The sequence below is a fragment of the Bombus vancouverensis genome, chromosome 5 (genome assembly GCF_051014615.1).
Source record: "Bombus vancouverensis nearcticus chromosome 5, iyBomVanc1_principal, whole genome shotgun sequence".
Lineage (NCBI taxonomy): Eukaryota > Metazoa > Arthropoda > Insecta > Hymenoptera > Apidae > Bombus > Bombus vancouverensis.
The window spans coordinates 4,513,809-4,533,129 of record NC_134915.1 but is presented as its reverse complement, the minus strand read 5'-3'; the positions used below and the strand labels follow the sequence as shown (position 1 = coordinate 4,533,129).

General features: G+C 31.3%; 2 protein-coding genes across 4 annotated transcripts; one reads left to right on the top strand and one right to left on the bottom strand.

Moving 5' to 3' along the window:
* Positions 1 to 6,877: 6,877 nt before the first annotated feature.
* On the top strand, positions 6,878 to 14,575 carry Sam-S (S-adenosylmethionine Synthetase). Of its 2 annotated transcripts, none has more exons than XM_033340058.2 (10): positions 6,878 to 7,054; positions 7,533 to 8,105; positions 9,092 to 9,169; positions 9,400 to 9,522; positions 10,066 to 10,178; positions 11,907 to 12,050; positions 12,305 to 12,523; positions 12,611 to 12,793; positions 12,905 to 13,038; positions 13,123 to 14,575. In XM_033340058.2, exons 2-10 carry the CDS (start codon positions 7,991 to 7,993, stop codon positions 13,226 to 13,228), a joined length of 1,215 nt encoding a protein of 404 aa, XP_033195949.1. In that variant the 5' UTR covers positions 6,878 to 7,054; positions 7,533 to 7,990; the 3' UTR covers positions 13,229 to 14,575. The 2 variants fall into 2 exon arrangements, with proteins under 2 accessions (XP_033195949.1, XP_033195947.1); XM_033340056.2 differs by lacking the exon at positions 10,066 to 10,178 and adding an exon at positions 10,793 to 10,905 and having other exon boundaries at positions 6,879 to 7,054.
* Positions 14,576 to 16,073: 1,498 nt separating this feature from the next.
* LOC117159907 (uncharacterized) lies at positions 16,074 to 19,308 on the bottom strand. Of its 2 annotated transcripts, none has more exons than XM_033340113.2 (5): positions 18,976 to 19,308; positions 17,722 to 18,049; positions 17,336 to 17,608; positions 17,077 to 17,259; positions 16,074 to 16,990 (listed from the first exon to the last, which is right to left on the bottom strand). In XM_033340113.2, exons 1-5 carry the CDS (start codon positions 19,138 to 19,140, stop codon positions 16,620 to 16,622), a joined length of 1,320 nt encoding a protein of 439 aa, XP_033196004.1. In that variant the 5' UTR covers positions 19,141 to 19,308; the 3' UTR covers positions 16,074 to 16,619. The 2 variants fall into 2 exon arrangements, with proteins under 2 accessions (XP_033196004.1, XP_076474523.1); XM_076618408.1 differs by lacking the exon at positions 18,976 to 19,308 and adding an exon at positions 18,228 to 18,481.
* Positions 19,309 to 19,321: the final 13 nt, after the last annotated feature.

Here is a 19,321-nt window from a genome sequence, read left to right as displayed (position 1 = left end):
TGAATAAAATTATGACTTTCTTCCTATTTTAAATTCCTAGTAAACGTACAACTGACAACAACAGATAGATATTACGTTTCCATATCTTGTTTACACACTTTTTACTAATACTTGTAGTTACAAAACATGCGAATGTACGATTTTTTAATCTTCGTCAAAACTCTACATTCTACCATTAATAACCATAAATAATAAATAATGTGACGCAACATATACATGAAATATAATGTGAGAAAATAAAGTTAACAATATCGTGATGAATCGTAACAGAGTGAGCAATACTTACGATATGTGAACAATATTTTTGCATGCCTATGATGATTAGTAAACTACTGATGTTTATGCATTTTTACGAATTACGGCGATTTATATTTTTATAAATACAATTAAAGGAATAAAAAAACAGAGCCTTGCTTCACCTATTTAGTACTATTCGTATAATGCATATTATATTTCTAATATCAAGTATATTTTTGCACCTGTATATTTCCTAAAAGTATTGTACATGAAAATGCGCGCATTAACGATTATACTAAAAACTGATAATTAAACATTAAAGCATACCTATGAGAATTGTTTAAATTGGTTATTTTTGTAACGATTCATTGCCTCATAAATATCATTCATGCGATATAAAAATTGCGTCAGAAAAGCACGTGCTTAATTCACACTCGGTGAACCATACAATCAACGTAAACGACCGATATTATTATATTAAAAGGAAAAAAGATACAAAGATAAAGATAAGTTTTTGCTAACGTTATTTATAAAATATCAGGTTCATTTTTTACACGCTTCACGACGAGTATTTTAAGAGAAGAAATACTCGGTTTAAAAAGAGAAGTGAATTTTAATAGTTACCTAAGTATACATAATTATAATAACTTCATATAATTTTATATTTCTTTTTCTTTTTTTTTATTATTTATTTATTTACATTTTACAATTTGTCCAGTAGGACATTTGGTAAAATATTATAGCTTAGTGATATAGCAATATAGCATGTGGATGGCTACCCCCAATGGGATACCATCTCTTTCTTTTTCTGCCAGTTAATGTTAGTTATCATTGAGTATACGAGTGAACTAAGATAAGTTACTAATCCGTATCCTTATCTTTGTTAATTCGTCCTTCAAGATAATCTTAACATCCTTTGATGACTAATCGAATGTTTAGAAATGTTCTTAAATGGAGAAAGAAATAAAAAAGTGGACACAAGTAGATAACGAATTATCATTACGTACTTTGAAGTGATTACACAACATTTACCTATATACATAAATGTATGTATTTCAAAACGTATATATAAGCATAGTCATAGATAAGCACGTGAACAGTTTCTGTGGAAGAATTATCATAGTTCTAGTAAAATAGTAAAATCCTAAAATGAGTTGTTAATCTATAGATTAAAAAATTTAACCCTACAGTAATTTTTATTTTTCAATACCTCGACATTGCTTTCGTTACAACTGGAAAAGGAGTTTTAACATTTAAAAACTGTGAGACATCTTTAGTATTATTTCTTATTTTTCTCAAATTTAAAAGATTTTCTAATAGAAAAATACGATTTGGTCGTAAATGACCTAAGGAACAAATGAATTAACTTCAATTTTAAACTCCTTCGCAATTAATTATTTAAATCTTAAGTAATCATTTCAGTATCGTTCCTTTGTCGATTAAGCCTTTTTATTTTAGTAGAAGATAATAATTAATACACCCATTTTGATTCCTTTATCTTGAACTAGTGTATGCTTTTGTAATTTTTCACTTTGATATGTAACTTGAAGTTAGAGAATAATTTTAACTTCTCTTGATTATCAATATTGCAACACTGAATTGCAGATAACTACCTTGTTAAATATTTTTCCAAAATAAATTATCGTTAAAGAAATAATAAGTATACTTTCATTTCGTGCCATTACAATTCAGATTGCAATTAATTTCGCTGGTAACAAGTATGTGCTACCTTATAATTAGTGTTTTTACAAATTTGTTTATCCCATGTTATGTAAACTTTTCAAAGTAAAATCAGCTACTGAATCATACACGTTATCTTACAATATACACTATTTCGTTTCGTATTTTAAATAACATGTTTCCAATCAGAGTAAATAACTATATACAAATTTTGAATTACATCAAGTATGAGAAATGAATACTTCCTTAGTAAAAAAAAAAAAAACAACAAAAGAAAGTAAACGAATAATTACCTTCGTAGTTTCTAAAATTAGTAATTTACGTCAAAATTAATGTTATCCGGTTCGATGTATTAAATTCTCATAAGAGTGAAATGAAGTTTTTACGACCTCTCAACTTGACGATCAGTCAAGTTGCAACTGTTTTTCTAGTATGCTTGTGATTTGTATGTTTATTTAAAGTATTTAGTATAAACGTAAGAGTAAGAAGCGTAAGCGAAAGTGTGTTGAATATGCTTGTACTCGTAGGCGTCTCACACGTGATGCGTCTTGTGCGTACCTGATCAAGGGTGCATAGCGTAATGTTCCATTGGCGGTGGTCTATCTCATCTGGTATCGAAGTTTATGACATGTCGCTTGCTGTTGAGTGGACCCCTCAAGCGCTTAAGATGCTAATTAATTTGTCGACGTAGTCCAAATTGCAAACTTTATAATGTGCAATCTGAAAAACTCCTACTTCCCAAAAGATAGTAAATGTGTCCGTATCGTAAACTGAGGATAATATTAAATTTTCAACAAAAGTAGCATATTAAAAATACGTTGAAAATATTATAGATATCAGGACTATAGTGGTCTTTATTTATTATATAGATTTATTTATTGCGATTGAAACAGAGAACTATAACTATTTAATTAGAATTTAATGTAGTAATGTGATATAACTAAAGACAACTAAATTCTTAGTTCACAAATCAACTTACAACTTACAACTTACAACTTACAACTTACAACTAACAATTCATAACTCATGAATAACGATTGACCCACAACTACTCGCAGCTTCCTCGCAACTGCAACTAGTCACAACTTAGTCGTAACTCTAACTACAACTATTGACTATTGACTATTGATTATTGACTATTGACTAGTAACTATTGACTAGTGACTATTGATTATTAACTAGTGACTAGTGACTAGTGACTAGTTACTTAGCATACCGCCCACTAGTTAGCATATGGCCCATCAGGATTTCCCATCCTTCCAGGCTTGTCAGCACTTTTATTGTTTTCTACCTGTAGTTCATCGAAATTTCCCCAACGGTTTTTCCTCAATACTACAATATTAGTAAATATTCTCTCAGATATGTTAATTGTAATAGCTACAATAAAGATTATGTTTAAACGATCTAATAAAATCAAATAAATTAATTGTACAAGAAATACGATTACCTAAGTCGATTTATTTAATTGAGAATATAACTTATCTGCAATATTTGCAACAGCTATGAAACTTTTTGACAAAATTTTCCTAATATAATTAAAATGAAAAAGATCGTAAAAATAATAAATTCAAAAAAATCTTAATAACACAACTGTTTTATAGCGCTTATTTAAAATGAAACGAAATTTTAATTACAAGGCTTTTTTATAAGTTGCAAAATTGAAATGTTTGAGGATGTGGTTGAGGATTTTTGTTGTGCTTTACGAAATAAAATTTTGATCCCTAGAATAAGATATTAGAGATGAAACTTAGATGAAAAATTCGCCTTGCTATAAAGTAAAAAATTACAATAAAGTATTGCAATACAAATACAAGCGACAAATGAAGAACCGTTTTCATAGGAGAAAGTTACAACACAGGTGTTAAATTTCAAAAATGACTTGATTTAATTACCGCTTTAATCGTAAAATAGAAGAGATAATTGCAAAAAGAATGCTTACTCGCAATTTATGCGTATCTCGCATTCAGCTGTGTCAGTGACATTGTATCAGGCTGCTCTACGATTTCGAACGTGTTCTTGGTTCTCGCTCTGAAATGATTACACATAACCACGTTTTTGACTAAAAAGAATCGTTGCGCACGCACAGAATGAAATTACACACACGTTCCTTACCTAAAGAAAAATCACAAGTGAAAAACATTTACTCATTGTAGTTACATATGCGTACATATTGAATCACAATAGAGACACGTAGAATTCAGATAAAAAGAAGTTGAATTGAATAAACATCTGCTACTTAGTGAATTATATCTATTTGGTGAAGTAACTGTATTACAAACGTAAATTATACTGAAAATATGTTATATGTATTTGTAAATAATATATTTTTAATAGAACACTGTTTATTGCTTTACATTGATAGTTTAATTTGCATAAAATTAAGAAAACATGCAGTCAATTCATAATTACTAAGTTAATACTAGATATGTACAACTTTTTGAAAAAATTATGACTATAGAAATTATAGATATCTTTAATCATTCTAAATTTTAATAGAGAGTTTAGTATAATTGTTACGACCGTTCGCGGAGAGACGCGGTCGCGAGGAAAACGCGTCAGCGAGAGGCGTAAATTCTCGCTACGATTCGGTGAATCGACGCCGCGAAGTAGTCGTTCCCCTGTTTCGATTAAGATAACAGAGGTGGTTGAATGAATATGACACAGTAGTAAGTTATATTTCACCGTTTATTCCACAACTTATAACGAAGGCAGTTACACTGGTGCGTATGTACGAGATGAATGAGTGACTGATCTGCGGGTGTGTATACCCGCTCGAAGGATGTTGACCGTTCGAAGGATGTAAAATCAGTACTGTACTGGGAGACGATGATGTGTCGGAGAAAAGCTAAGGATGGGTGTGTCTAGCGCACGGGACCATCGGATTTGTTGGTGCCGATGTTATTTAGGAAAGTGAGGGAATAGGCTTCGTTTCTAATTGGTTAAACGAAGGGTCTTAACCGCCCTCGAGAGAAAGTGGTTAGTGGGAGGACAGTTGCAGCGTACGTGCGAAAAACCAACTTTCCTTAGTTAAGCCGTGGTAGACAATAGTCTTTGGAAATTCTTCCGAACCAGATGTTTGTTTTGTTTGAAGGACCTTTCCTAGGAAATCTATGAGATTTATGGAAGGTACTTGAAACTATGGAGGATACGCTGCCAGTATCCGAAGACATCTGGTTGCCACATTGCCCGCGGTGTGTGGCCTCGGCCAGGTAGCGTGTTACGCGACGTAACAATAATGAATTAATAAAAACTTGATAGGTATCCGATACTTGATAAGTAGTAATTATATATATAAATAGATACATATGTTTTATATTGTAATAGATTTTATCCTAAAGATATGAAGATAGGATGTAAAAACGTGATGTGTAGGAACTGTTTTGGTTGCAAAACATTTATTCATTTTAATATTGTGTTAATCCAACGAATGAGTATTAAAAACCATAGTCACACTGGGTATGTACGTAGGTAGTATGTAATAATTATATATATAATACAATAACATGAAACTATAGTACATATTTTTTCCTTTTATTCTATCAAACGATAACCGATTCAGGTAGAAGGAACAAAAGTATCGTAGCTGAAAGCGATATGTGTATGAAATGAGGAAATCAATTAAAGCATTAAACGGTTATATCGATTGATCTAGCCGCACTCAGGGCCGTGCGCACCCCGTGACCAGGGTTGCCAGAAAATTATTTACCGCTGTGCCGCGCCGACGTACCTACTTTAAAGAAAGATGCAGTTCTAAGTTGATACGGTACGGCCCTGAACAAAGCTCGAGCTCCTTATCTCCCCTAACATGCCACAACTTACGTATATGTTCGGTCTTCAACCGCATAAGCTTACGATCTCACTACATATATAGCTTCCAGCTTAATTGTTTTGAGAAAATAATCTACCATTATGAAATGACGCGTACCTAAATCCCAGATTATTTTATTCCAAGACCTAATTTGATCTTCAATTTAAAGAAGAATTATTTCGAATAATAAATTTCTTGAAACTCAATATACAAGGGCTGATAAAATAAGTTTTACAAGCAATAATATATAAAAGGTAGTAATATATAATACAATGTAATATAATATAATATAATGTAAATATATATTTAGGAAAACGATTAAATCTAATACCATAGAAAGGATCTAAATTATTATTATAAAATATTTATTCATTTGTTAATGAAAAAGCAAAATCAAGTTCTTTTGAGAAGCAGAAGAAAATTTTATTTACATTTATTAAATTTTAATTAATTTTATGAACATAAACTAATTCGCTTTGGCTTTACTATACTTTTTAAACCGAAGATTAATTATATACAAGGCAATTTGATACAAAAGGAGATTCAGAATTACGTAAAAGTGATATGATGTAATTATAACCTATAATACACAAAATTTATTTATCATTCTTTCCACGCTTGTACATTTTCAATATTAAATTATTTCAGACACTATCTTACTATTACTTTCTAAGAAAAACTCTCTTATGAGATTATTAAATCAAGTTGGTGAAATTATCGAAAAATTGTAGAAATATACCTACATTGGAATACATAAAATACACTCGTCTTCGTCTTCTATTGCACTTTATTGACAAGACAAGCTTCAAGAACGATCAACCCAGATACATGATCGGTCATTTTTCACTGATCGTTTCTTGTGAACTACTTTTTTTCGTTTTTACTACCCGCTCTCCTTAATTATGCGCAAAGCTCTCGTTTTGTTGAAATGTGTATTAGCAGAATTAACAATATAAAATTTCTTATCGGTTTGTTATTTTATCCTACAGTTTCTTTGACGACTTGCACAATTAACCTATACACTTATATTCTGCGACATGTATTACCATGTGAATGCTTAAACCCCACTCGAGCATTTCCCAATCATGGAGGGAGATTCTACGATATATAAAACTCTAGCTGATACGTAACATCTACTCAGTATAAATTCTGTTCTTTCGAAGGAAACACACAAAGCGTATTTACTGCAGCTTGATAATAATTCAAGTCGACCTCAACTCATAGCTCAAAGTTCAATATACAATTATCCCGTTATACTTTGAAAGTTTTCCATTCGAACGAATCGCATATCACCGATTTTCCGAAGACTCGAAACGTTATATTAACAAGGTGACGAATACTTTTCACTTGATTAATATAATAATCCGTATGGGAGATTACGAATTTACACAAGTATACTATCAGTGGCAAGACCATTGATGTGTGATTATAAAAATCGGGAAAATTTCGTTATATCAGTTTCGTTTGATGTAACAAGTTTCGAGCTCTCGTTGTTGCCACGACCTATTATATTCATAGTAAGATTACACACAAAAAAGAGATAAATTGACGAACGAAAAGAAGGATAACGATTTAAGAATGTAGCACATGAATGTATCTACGAAACTCTATGATACTGTACTGTATTGATAAGGAACAATAATTTTTAAATAATTTCTGAAGTAGAGTTGCTTTTTTTTCTAATATTGAGAGAAACGCTTGCATTTCGTGTTTTTAACTTTGTTATATATAAGTGTTATTAGTAGTCGGCAAATATAAACAAATTTATTAACAATTTTATCGCAGAACGTGATACTTTTTTTTGCAGAAGTATTAAATACGTGGATAAGACATCGAATCGGGAACGGTGAAAGTAACGTTTCAGGCGAATCTAATCGAATTCCGCGCCGATTTCATCTCCTGGATGATCGAGTGTCACGTGACTCGAGATTAGCCGAACGAAGTGACGAAGGTACCGAAGTTATAAATAACGGCTACCAGAGGGTGGGAAGTCTCTTTCACTTTCTACTTCTACACTGTACCATAGTGCATTTGCTCCGCGTTCGCCTGGCTGTTACGTTGTGTACTGTGCTGGTGTAGGGTTGGCTCGTGCGAAACCAAAGTAGGGTATAGATTGAACTTAAGACCGAAATTCCTCGCTTTCTTCAACTATTAAGGACGTCAGGCAAACTGAACGTGTCAACAGAGTTACAACACGTGGCCGAAGCATTTGAGCGTAGACGAAAGAAACCAAAGGCTGTATCCACGATCACGAAAAGAAAGAAAATGCCGGAGACCGCTCATCACATGAATGGATACGCTAACGGGCACACGCCGCCCGAGCTACAACAGGATACCAGTTTCCTTTTTACTTCAGAATCCGTTGGCGAAGGCCATCCAGGTAGGTAGCCTAAAAAGTATGCGTTCGTTTCATGACTCTTGTATATTTTGGACGACATCGTGCTAGTTCGTCTCGAGTTCCATGTCGATGAGCCGCGTGTGCCGCCATGAAACTCGATGAACGAACCACACATACTTACATATGTATATACCGTGTGCGCACGCCGCGATTCTACCCTTTCTTCGCGCTTTCTTACTTTCCTTAAAAGCTTCGAAATGCGAGGATGATGTTACGTTGCGATTTATTTGTTTCTTCGATTCTCTTTTTTATGCCTACCAAATACAGAATATCAATGCGTTTAAACAGCAGATCGGGAGCACATTTTTCCAATTGCTATCAGAGCAGAAGCAAGAACATCGGCGTCGCCATGTGCTCCTGAATATCACAATCCACTATCATCTTCAATATCTTCCACATTTCTCCCCTTACGTTTAAATTCTTCATTCTTTTTCTCCTCTAATCATATGTTAAACAGCTTTCTAAATTCACTTATGAATTATATACAGAATTCGATTAATTCTTTTATATCGAGTTATCTCGGGTATCGTTTCACACGTGCAAGCGCTGAACGTAGTTAATACATATTTTCTTTTAGTCATGAGTCTTGATTGGATTATTGTAGTCCTTCAACTATATATTATTTTATGTATTCTAAAGTAAAAATCTGAATTTTCATTCAAAAAGTAATTAAATATTACTTCCGCTTGATTTATTACAAAACCAGGCTTGCAATATTGGTTCGACCAAACATCTTAACAAAATTTTACAAATATGTACGGAACAAGTTTAAATCAATTAGCATATATTCCATTTTCTGGTTATGCAATTGTTTCTAGAAATATGTATCTATTTGTTTCAAAATTCATACATCTATATAGAAATTACATATACCAATAATTCGAGAGAAAGTTAGCTAGATATAAATTTAAAATCACTTCTATTCTATAGTTATAGTTTGCTTAATTTTTTTCTCTGTTTTTTTTTAGATAAAATGTGTGATCAAATAAGTGATGCAATTTTAGATGCACATTTAAAACAAGATCCTGATGCAAAAGTGGCTTGTGGTGAGTTTTCTAAAAATGATCCTAATTTTTCAAATAAATTGAATCAGTGGTGTCATAACCTCTATTTATAAGCTAGTTGGTATGACCTTGAGTTAATTTTGAACCATAGAACTCTGAAGGGATCTAGTACTTGATACAATGTCTATAGTTTAAACTGTTATTTAACAGTCATCAAATGTTTATGTTCATTTGTAATTCTTATTTTTATATGTTATTTTTCGATTATTCAGAGACTGTGACAAAAACAGGAATGATACTGTTATGTGGAGAAATTACATCAAAAGCTGTGGTAGACTATCAAAAAATTGTTCGGGATACTGTTAAGCACATTGGATATGATGATTCTTCAAAAGGTAACAAATATTCTTATTTGTTCTTCGTGTTTCTTCCTTTCAGTGATGTATGTTTGTTAAACCCTTTCATTTCCCTAAAATTTTATTAAATTTATTTTATCTGTACATCTAAAACATTTGAAGTTTTCCTTGCTAACATAAAAGATTTCCATCTTCTATGTACACATGCCCTGTGGCCGGAATGATATCTTTATTATCTTATCCCTCACAAAATTCGCCTCATTTGGTTCTCCAGAATCAGATTTTATAAATACACGGTCGAATCATGGCACGAAAGCTTCCGACACTAAATATAATTTTTATTATACCTACTGTCTTTACTTACTAAATTATTAAAAAATGAATTTGCATAATTTAAATAAATATATATTTTTTTATAACAAAGAGATGTGCCTTACGCTACATACACGTTAGAAAAGTGTTAGAGAAAATTCCATGACTCGATCGATTGGATGACCAATATCCTGCTCATTATTTTTTTGGAAAAAATAAGTAAAAGAACACTTATGAATATGTAACGTAAGCATATCATGATCGTGGCAGGATTCGATTGGCGTACGTTGAACCTTTTGGTGGCGATCGAACAACAATCTCCAAATATTGCTGATGGTGTTCATGTGGACAGGGAAGAGAAGGACGTGGGTGCAGGTGATCAGGTACATAACCCATTCTCAGCCCGTGCCGCAGAGCAGCCATATAATTCAATAACATTCTCCTTTTTTTGCTTTACCCTCTCCCCTCTTTCTTATGATACATTCTGTAGTTTTTATAACATACACTTTCCTCGTGTTATGCGTGAATGTGTGAATCTGTGTATGCAAACAAGTACTGTGTTTATTCAGATACAGGAATTACATGTTTTATAATACAAGAATTTATTTTATCTGGAAGATTTATATATAAATAAATTCTACTTGTATATTATAGGGATTCTAGGTTAGAGAAATTCATCACTGCATAAAAATCATAATAATTGTCACTATGAAATATGTAACAATGTTCTATTTCATTAACACTATTTCATACATTTTATGTATTTTAGTTAGGTTTTGGAATTACACAATATATCGGTTAAAGAAAAAAATTGTATATGGTATTAAACTTAAATAGGTCAGAATAAATTTATTTTTAACTTTTTTTAAAGCAAGGAAATTTATTATCTTGAAACAGCAGAGTAAACTGGGATACAAAACAGTGACGAATCGGTGTAATGAGAGTATTGATATTCATAGTAGCAAACATTTATATCTCATTCGTATAATTTCTACAGGTTTTGACTTCAAGCTTTGCAGTGTTCTGCTGGCGCTTGACGCCCAATCACCAAATATTGCAGCAGGAGTTCATGAAAACCGTAGTGATGAAGAAGTCGGCGCAGGAGATCAGGTCAATTAGCATTCTGATCTGTTCGTTTGAATTTTCTGTTCTTCTTTCTGTCTTATCTAATGCCAACGTAGTTACTTCCTCTTAGCTTTCTGAACAATATATGCATATTTAGTTACTCTTTTCTTACTCTCGTTTTGTTTACCTTATTATTATCGTAGGCACATATTTAGTTTTGGTAATGGTATTCTGTAGCTTATTTTTTTCCTCTTTCTTCCCACCCTGTGTGTAGAATAGTGTTACATAAAATATTAGTTTCTTATTAATATTATTATAGTATTGGTGAAGGCGTCTCTACCATCTAAGGCGTCTAAACCATTAAAGCTTACTCCCATATCTAATTTTCCTTTCTATTTTCTTTTTTATTCTTTGTATCTTCTGCTAGTTTTAATGCAATTTTTATCCTTTCATCAATTGTTATAACAAACAATTTTCAAGTGTTATTTATAATTGTTTCTTTGTTAGAAATATTCATTAACATTTGCATTATGTTATATATAACTGTATCTAAATTTGTTTCTGCATACTACAGTTCCACATTTTTATTCTGCAATAAATATGAAATATATGACCAATTATTCAAAACCTAGTCTTACATCTGTATTTAATTATTTTGGTCAAGTTTAGAGCTATTATCTCCATAAGTTCGTGTTATCATTAAAATGTGTTATAAACAAGAATATAACAAAAGCTACTAAACAAATTAGTGAATATAGTTGACTCAATATCTTGGTAATTCTGCTCTGTATGACACCTCCCTCACATATTATTTTTAAAAATTTTCAATACATCATAGATTACAATTCCTACAAATTCTGAGTGTAAATTAACACATAATTTTTAACTGTATGTTGTGTGCACTTTATTATTTTATTAATGCTTAATCTCCTGTATTACAAATTTACATAATATTGCAAGTTAATTAAAAGCACAATAAATCTTTCTCCTGCTTCAACTCCATACCTTATAAATTTTAGCTGAAATAACTTAAATTCTTCTCCTAGGGTCTGATGTTTGGATATGCAACGGATGAAACTGATGAATGTATGCCCCTAACTGTTGTATTAGCACACAAGTTAAACCAAAAAATAGCAGAATTAAGACGAAGTGGTGAATTATGGTGGGCAAGACCAGATTCAAAAACACAGGTATGACTTTAATTAATAAATTACACAATTGTCTCCTTCAAATGTGGTAAAATTTGAAAGTATTTGTTAAAATGATTTATATTAACATTAAAGTTTATTTAATATTATTCAATGATGTCACATAGTATTTGCTACTCTTGAATGCCATGATGTTAAAAAACATTACTGAGAATAATTTGTAAATGATATATTAATATTCTCAAATACAATCTTTTTTTCTGATAACATTTTTTCCTGTTAATATTATACAATAGGTCACTTGCGAGTATGTAATGGATCGTGGTGCCTGCGTACCTATAAGAGTTCACACAGTGGTGGTATCATTACAACATAGTGAAAAAATTGGCTTAGAAGAATTACGCAAAGCAGTCATGGAGAAGGTTATCAAAGAAGTTATTCCAGCAAGGTATCTAGATGATAGAACGATCTTCCATGTTAATCCTTGCGGATTGTTTATTATTGGTGGCCCACAGGTAAAATACAAATTTTTTATATTAAATTTAAATCAACTTTCCGTGAAATGCTTTTAATAATATTTATACTTCTCTGTTTATTTGTAGAGTGATGCTGGTCTAACTGGTCGCAAAATAATAGTCGATACATATGGTGGCTGGGGGGCTCATGGTGGTGGTGCATTTTCTGGTAAAGATTTCACAAAAGTTGATAGATCTGCCGCTTATGCAGCAAGATGGGTTGCTAAATCTTTAGTAAAAGCTGGTCTTTGCAGACGATGCCTTGTACAGGTACAGATTATTATTATTCTCTATTATTATAACATTCATTAAAATAACATTCTTTTCTTTACTACATTTTACTTTTTGATGAAAACATACATGTTCACAATGAATTTTTAGGTTTCTTACGCTATTGGAGTAGCAGAACCTCTTTCAATCACAGTTTTTGATTATGGTACTTCTAAATTATCTCAACACGAACTTCTAGGTATAGTCAATAAAAATTTCGATTTACGACCTGGGAAAATCGTTAAGTAAGTAATATTTGTACCTTATACTATATTTTGAATATAAATAACCAAGAATGTTGTATAAATAGTATTATAATCATTTCTTAGGGAGCTGAATCTTCGTAACCCCATTTATCAGCAAACTAGTACTTATGGACATTTTGGCCGAGAAGGATTCACTTGGGAACAACCAAAAACTCTAATTCTCGATTGATGAGAGCATAGACCCTAAATCAGTTTGACGTTTCTTATTGTAAAACGTCTATCAAGTCGTTCTCAATAATCATATATCTCGTAAATGTTTTCCGAGATTTTCCGACCTCCGCATTACTTCGCCAAGTCCATCAATTCCTTTTGCCAATTTAGTACTAGCCGGAAAAATAACATTAGATTTTTCCACATCATGGAGTTCTTGGTATTATGCGATATAGTACAAATTTTTTTGATCCAGCATATAGGCAAGAGCAATTTTTTTTTTCTTACTATTCGCAAACTGAGTTGATGTTTATCAAACATTAGATATAATGAAACTATCGGCAAAGGGAAAGGTGAACTAAGCCTGTATGAGTCTGTTACTTACACGTGTACTTGTAACAGTCACGTGAGATTGTTTATTTACCAATGATACAACTCATTACCATGGCTTGTAAGCAGTGTGTTGGAAGTTAAAATGGTAAAAGAACAATAATACTTGGAATGATAAACATTCTGTATTTGGAAAATGTATAAATTGGCAACATCAGGCCAGGGCGTGCCTGTAAACAAACATTTGAGATAAAAATATCTCAAATTTTTAGCAATGTTTTAGTCCTGTGTATAAATGTACATGAAAGACCAATTTGCTTTTAAAATACTAACGTAACATTTTAATACCTTGTGTTCATCTATTCTAGCAAGTCTTGTTAATAGTAACTATGCTTTCATGTACGTTTGTTCATTAGAATTATTTATCGTTCGAGTGCAAATATAAAATGGTAATAACTATGTACATTAACTTTTAGCAAAGTGGGGAAACGAAGCAATTAAAGTGACCAATTATAAACGAAGTTTCTTTTCATATTGTTTAAAACTTTCATGACATAATTCAATATAATATTGACGAGGAGTTAATAATATCGCATTTATTTAAATCTTAATTAAAGCACTACAAATTTTTCAATTTCGTTTGAACTTAGGTAATTGCGATACTACTATCTCTTATATATTTATATATATACATACATGCATTTTCCCTCTTTGCTTCGTTTGAATAGATAATTATAATAAATATTATCGATCTTGCAACTGTATAGCAAATGATGCAAAATCAAATGTTAGACCTTATTTTATGGAGGTCTAGTACAGGTTGCGTAGCGGAGCTCGAAAATTATACGATTTTTCCAAGTTGTAGTGTGAAGATCTGTAACACTATTGTATTTTAAATCAACAAAAATGTAAATGAAATTTAGTAAATTCGTTCCATTAGATTGATGTAACGATCTATCGTGTAATGGTATTGGCAGTGTAAAGATACACAAGATCATTATATGCAAATCATAATAAAAAAGATTTTTTAATAAAATGCTAAATGCTGTCATTCATTTTTTGTTATAAACAATTTACAGGTTAACAATTCTCTTTGCACTTCCTCATAATGATATTCTATAATTTAATAAGTACACGTAAAACTATGTTTAGTCAAAGATTCTTAAATTAGAGCTCTATTTCGCAGCAAATTGCAAGTAATTGTAATCAGAAAAATTAATAAATAACTTCTACATTTTCACCAATATTTGTCTTTTTCGATGATAACATAAAAAATATAAAACGAAATTTTTATCTTTTAGATGTAGCTCGCATATTACTATTCTCCAATATATAAAAAGTTATGTATGATTTTGCAATATTTAAAGAATTAAAAATGTATTAATACATAGCGTAGTTATAGCAAAATTCATTACAAATATAGTAATTTACATAATATATATTCTTCATTTTATTACATATGTATTATACGATGCTACATATTTGGAAATTGTATAAAAATAGAACTTGGATAAATCCTTACTAATATACTGTATTAATTATTAGCTAACTATTGTTATAACTAACATTTCAATACACTCTGTCTAAAAAGCAGATAAACTTTTCATGACAAATTATAATCTCATTTAGGAATTACAGATATGTAATAATTTATTATAATAGATCTTGTAGATGAATAGTTTTGCATAAATGACAAAGTATTGAATATTAAAAAAGAGTAATTTGTGTTTTTGTCATAAATTGAGCATTTTATGAGCATTCTATGTGGCATTATATGTGCATTTTATAAACATAATATGTGGAAAAATTCTATAACAAATAAATTATAATATATTATATAGATAACATAATACAATATTCATGTTATTATATTCTAAAATATAAGGAAAAGTTAAAGAAGTAAAATTTGTTCACTAGAATATATTTGTTTTTTAAAGACTAAGATACAGATGCTAAAAATATGTTTTTGAACAATTAATTATGTAAGCAAAGCAAACTCTCTCTCTCTTTCTCTCATAAAATTAATTAATTAATTCTCTCATAAATTTAATTAGTTATCCATAATGTATGTATATGCTTAATATATAGTATATGTTGAATATATTTATCAACAAATAATATATACATATATACATTTGCTGATTCAACTACCGAGAGAATCATTGCGAGAATTACCGTATATTACGTTGGCGTTCGTCATCCCGTGGACCGTGGATTCGTATCGCGTCTGAGGCCATTGTTACTAGCGTCGCAAGTGCCTATTCACCGTGATTAATTGTCAGAACTCTAACAATCCCATTATTGTAATAAACTACACCTGTGTTGTACTGCATCAATGGCTAATTCCCGTGAAGATTCATTTGACGCCCACAATCTTAATCTCTGTGCTCATCCGACATATATATATATATATATATATATGCGTATTGTATTTAGTAATATATATAATTATTAATTTTATATTTTTATTGTAATGTATATTATGTACAATTTTTATTATTTTACAAATTTAATTGGGAATGATCAAAACAATATGGAAAGACGTAAGATATTTAATTATATTCTTATAATTAAAGTTATATACATAGAAATACATAGAATTGTATACAATATAAATGTCATGAAAATATGTATAAGGAACAAATTTTTTATAAAAAAAATGTTTTGCTAGAATACTGATCTACATTTTAATAAAATATAACTTATTGAAATATTATAACAATGTGTAGTGTATATCAGATCGAAAGATGTATAAGTTCCATTGCATATTTAATAAAATAAAAATATGTTGCAATTTTGCATTTAATGTATTTAAAAATAACATGTAAGCGATACTATTAATGAATCATTCAATATACTCCAATCAAATAGTTTTAACATAACTAGATAGAAATATAGTTGGAATTATTAAATGAATTAGTGCTAAGTATCAGTTACAATATACTTAATATATTGTACTAACAGTAAGAAATAAGAAAGCTATTATCATACATGATTAAAAAAAATTCTACAGAAATGTTTTTTTAATTTAATGGCGACCGATTTTGTAAACAATAGGATATGCAATTCGTAGGGGAAATTTAATTTGTTATTATTTTTTTGGGTGCATGGATACGACTGTGCCTTAACAACGAACTTTTATCAGTGAAAGATTTTTCACATTCTACACACTTGTATGTTCTGCCAGTATGTGTAACTAAATGTCTGCTAAGTCCAGATGCATGACAAAAGGCTTTAGGACAAAGTTGGCAATGGTGTAACTGTATATCATTTGGATCCAACTTTTGATGTCTTCTCATATGTACCTTCAACGCTTCTCGTTGAGTAAAGCTCTTGTCACAATGTTGGCATTGGAATGGTTTTTGACCAGAATGAGTCATGAGATGTCGAAGTAAAATTTCTTTCTGTGCGAAGGCACGATGACAAATGTTACAACCAAACGGTTTTTCACCTATATGAAATATATAAAATATAACTTTGAAAGTTAAAAATTGGATGTTCATTTTTATTTAATCTCTTAATAATTTTTTTCATTACCTGTATGAGTACGTTCGTGTCTGACCAAAGCTGATCTAGTAGGGAACCATTTTTCACAAGCTTGGCATGTAAAACCTCTTTGTGTAGAGTGAACAGACTGATGACTTTTCAACATTATTCTTCGGGTAAATGCTTTTGGACATTTATCGCATTGAAACACTTTTAACTCTTCACTAGTTTCAACTACACGAAACAAAATATCTTAGAAATTTGTATAAATACTAACATTACATGTTGGGAAATCATATGTACTATTTACCCATGGTATCTCCGATAGGTTGTAATTTTAAGGATTCTCCTTGACCTGAACTGTTACTCGTAACTTCCATCATATAAACATTTTTGTGGTCAGCATTTGCAATTGCTCTTTGTACTTCTTCCGCTTCATCTTCAGATTCCTGTTCTTGCTTAATACGTGTTGTACGTATTGTGCAACGTGCTTTTGCAGTACGTTCCTCCGCAGGTACTAATGTAATATTTTCTGGATCTTCCGACATTGTTTCTTCCATCTCTAAGTTTTCTGAATTCATACCTATATTTGATAAAGTAAAATATTTTAATAAACTTTAAAACAGAATCATATAAGAATTAAATCCTAATAACAAATGTTTTTTAATATGTAAATTTGATATGTAATCCTAGTACCTAGGATGTAACCACCAACAAGTTCTTCTTCCGTTACTTCAATTGGATCTCCATCTGTTTGTCCACTGTCACCTTTACTTGATACTAAATCAGCTAAAAGCTGTTTAACTTGTTTTGATTTTCCACTGGAAGAATCCTTTAGTTCTTCCCTGTTACTATCCTGATTTTCTCCTTCTTCGCCTTGACCAGTTAATTGTTGAATCAATTTCATGTGCTTACGAAGTTTAGCATCAGCAGCTTCACATTTTTTCTTAAACTGGTAGGACTTTTCTAATTGATATTTGCACGGATAACAAATCATGTTTGGAAGACCATCTTCTTCATATACCTACAATATAACAAACATTAATCAATTCATTAATCAATTACTCAATTCTTTATATATAAAATTATAAGAACTGAATTATAATGCAGTTGAGATTTTTATTACTCATTACTCTATATAAAATAATAACGCGAATGTGAATAACATTACTGTATAATACTTATATTTTTGACGTATTTACATTTTATATTTCTTCAGAAATACAAAAATAGGTTAACAAACATTTTGATGTCGTTAAAATTATATTGTGTACGAATTTCGGAAGCTACTTTAACCTAACAATAAAGAAATATCAAATATTTGAGATGCCAAAATAAAATAGTAGATACGTGGAAATCTTGTTATAATGGAGCGAAAAGAAATGTTTACGATATTGTGAAAATATATCGGGTATTTTAACTTATTTAAATTCATCGCTGTTCAAGATATAAAGAACTGGGAGGAAAAAGGTAGAAGGTTCATGATTCTCCAGATATAAAGTGAAAACTGAGAACGCTAATGGCATTGGCTATAACATTGCAGATTTCTATAAATTCGTAGGGTAAACGATCTGTAATGCAATGATATGCCTTGTCTAGATTCCTGTAATGAAAGAGAAGGTGGCGTCAACGTATCGTGAACGCAAAGTCGATAACTCGGTAAAGCCGGTAGTTGCTTTGCGCAGTGTGTCGAGCGTTACATTAGATTTAGGAACGAAGTATTCTCTGTATATTGCGACGAATGTGTGGGTGATACTCTCACAAATACGAAGCAGAATCGAAGAGTGGGGTAAAAGAGAGAGAGATAGAGACAGAGAGAATCTCACGCAGAGAGATAAACTAGATTCCTATTTTTCGATAAGCTTTCGATATACGCACGAAAGAAAAGCAATCGACACTCCTCTAACTTGAGTCTATTTTATACTCGTTGTGCCAAGTCTTCCAACTCACCTCTAGATTAACGCAAGCCATTATTCGTAGAGATAATGGGATAGTTTCGTCGTCGTAAATCGACACCATCTCCTCCTCCTTTGCCAAGCACAGTCGGCACAGCTCGTTCACATGAATGATTACGTTGCTCGGGCTATCACCCTTTTTTCTACTGTATGTTTTCATTTTGACGTTCTGCAAGCTCTTGTGCGCGTTCGTCCCGTGTTTATTCCACGCTGAACGTCGAGGAGAAACAGAAATTTCCCTGGAAAGCCCTGGAGAATGAGACTCAGTCACACACAACGGAATCTATAATGGCGGCGGTGGCGGTGGCGGCGGCAGCGACGGTTAACCAATGGCGGACGTG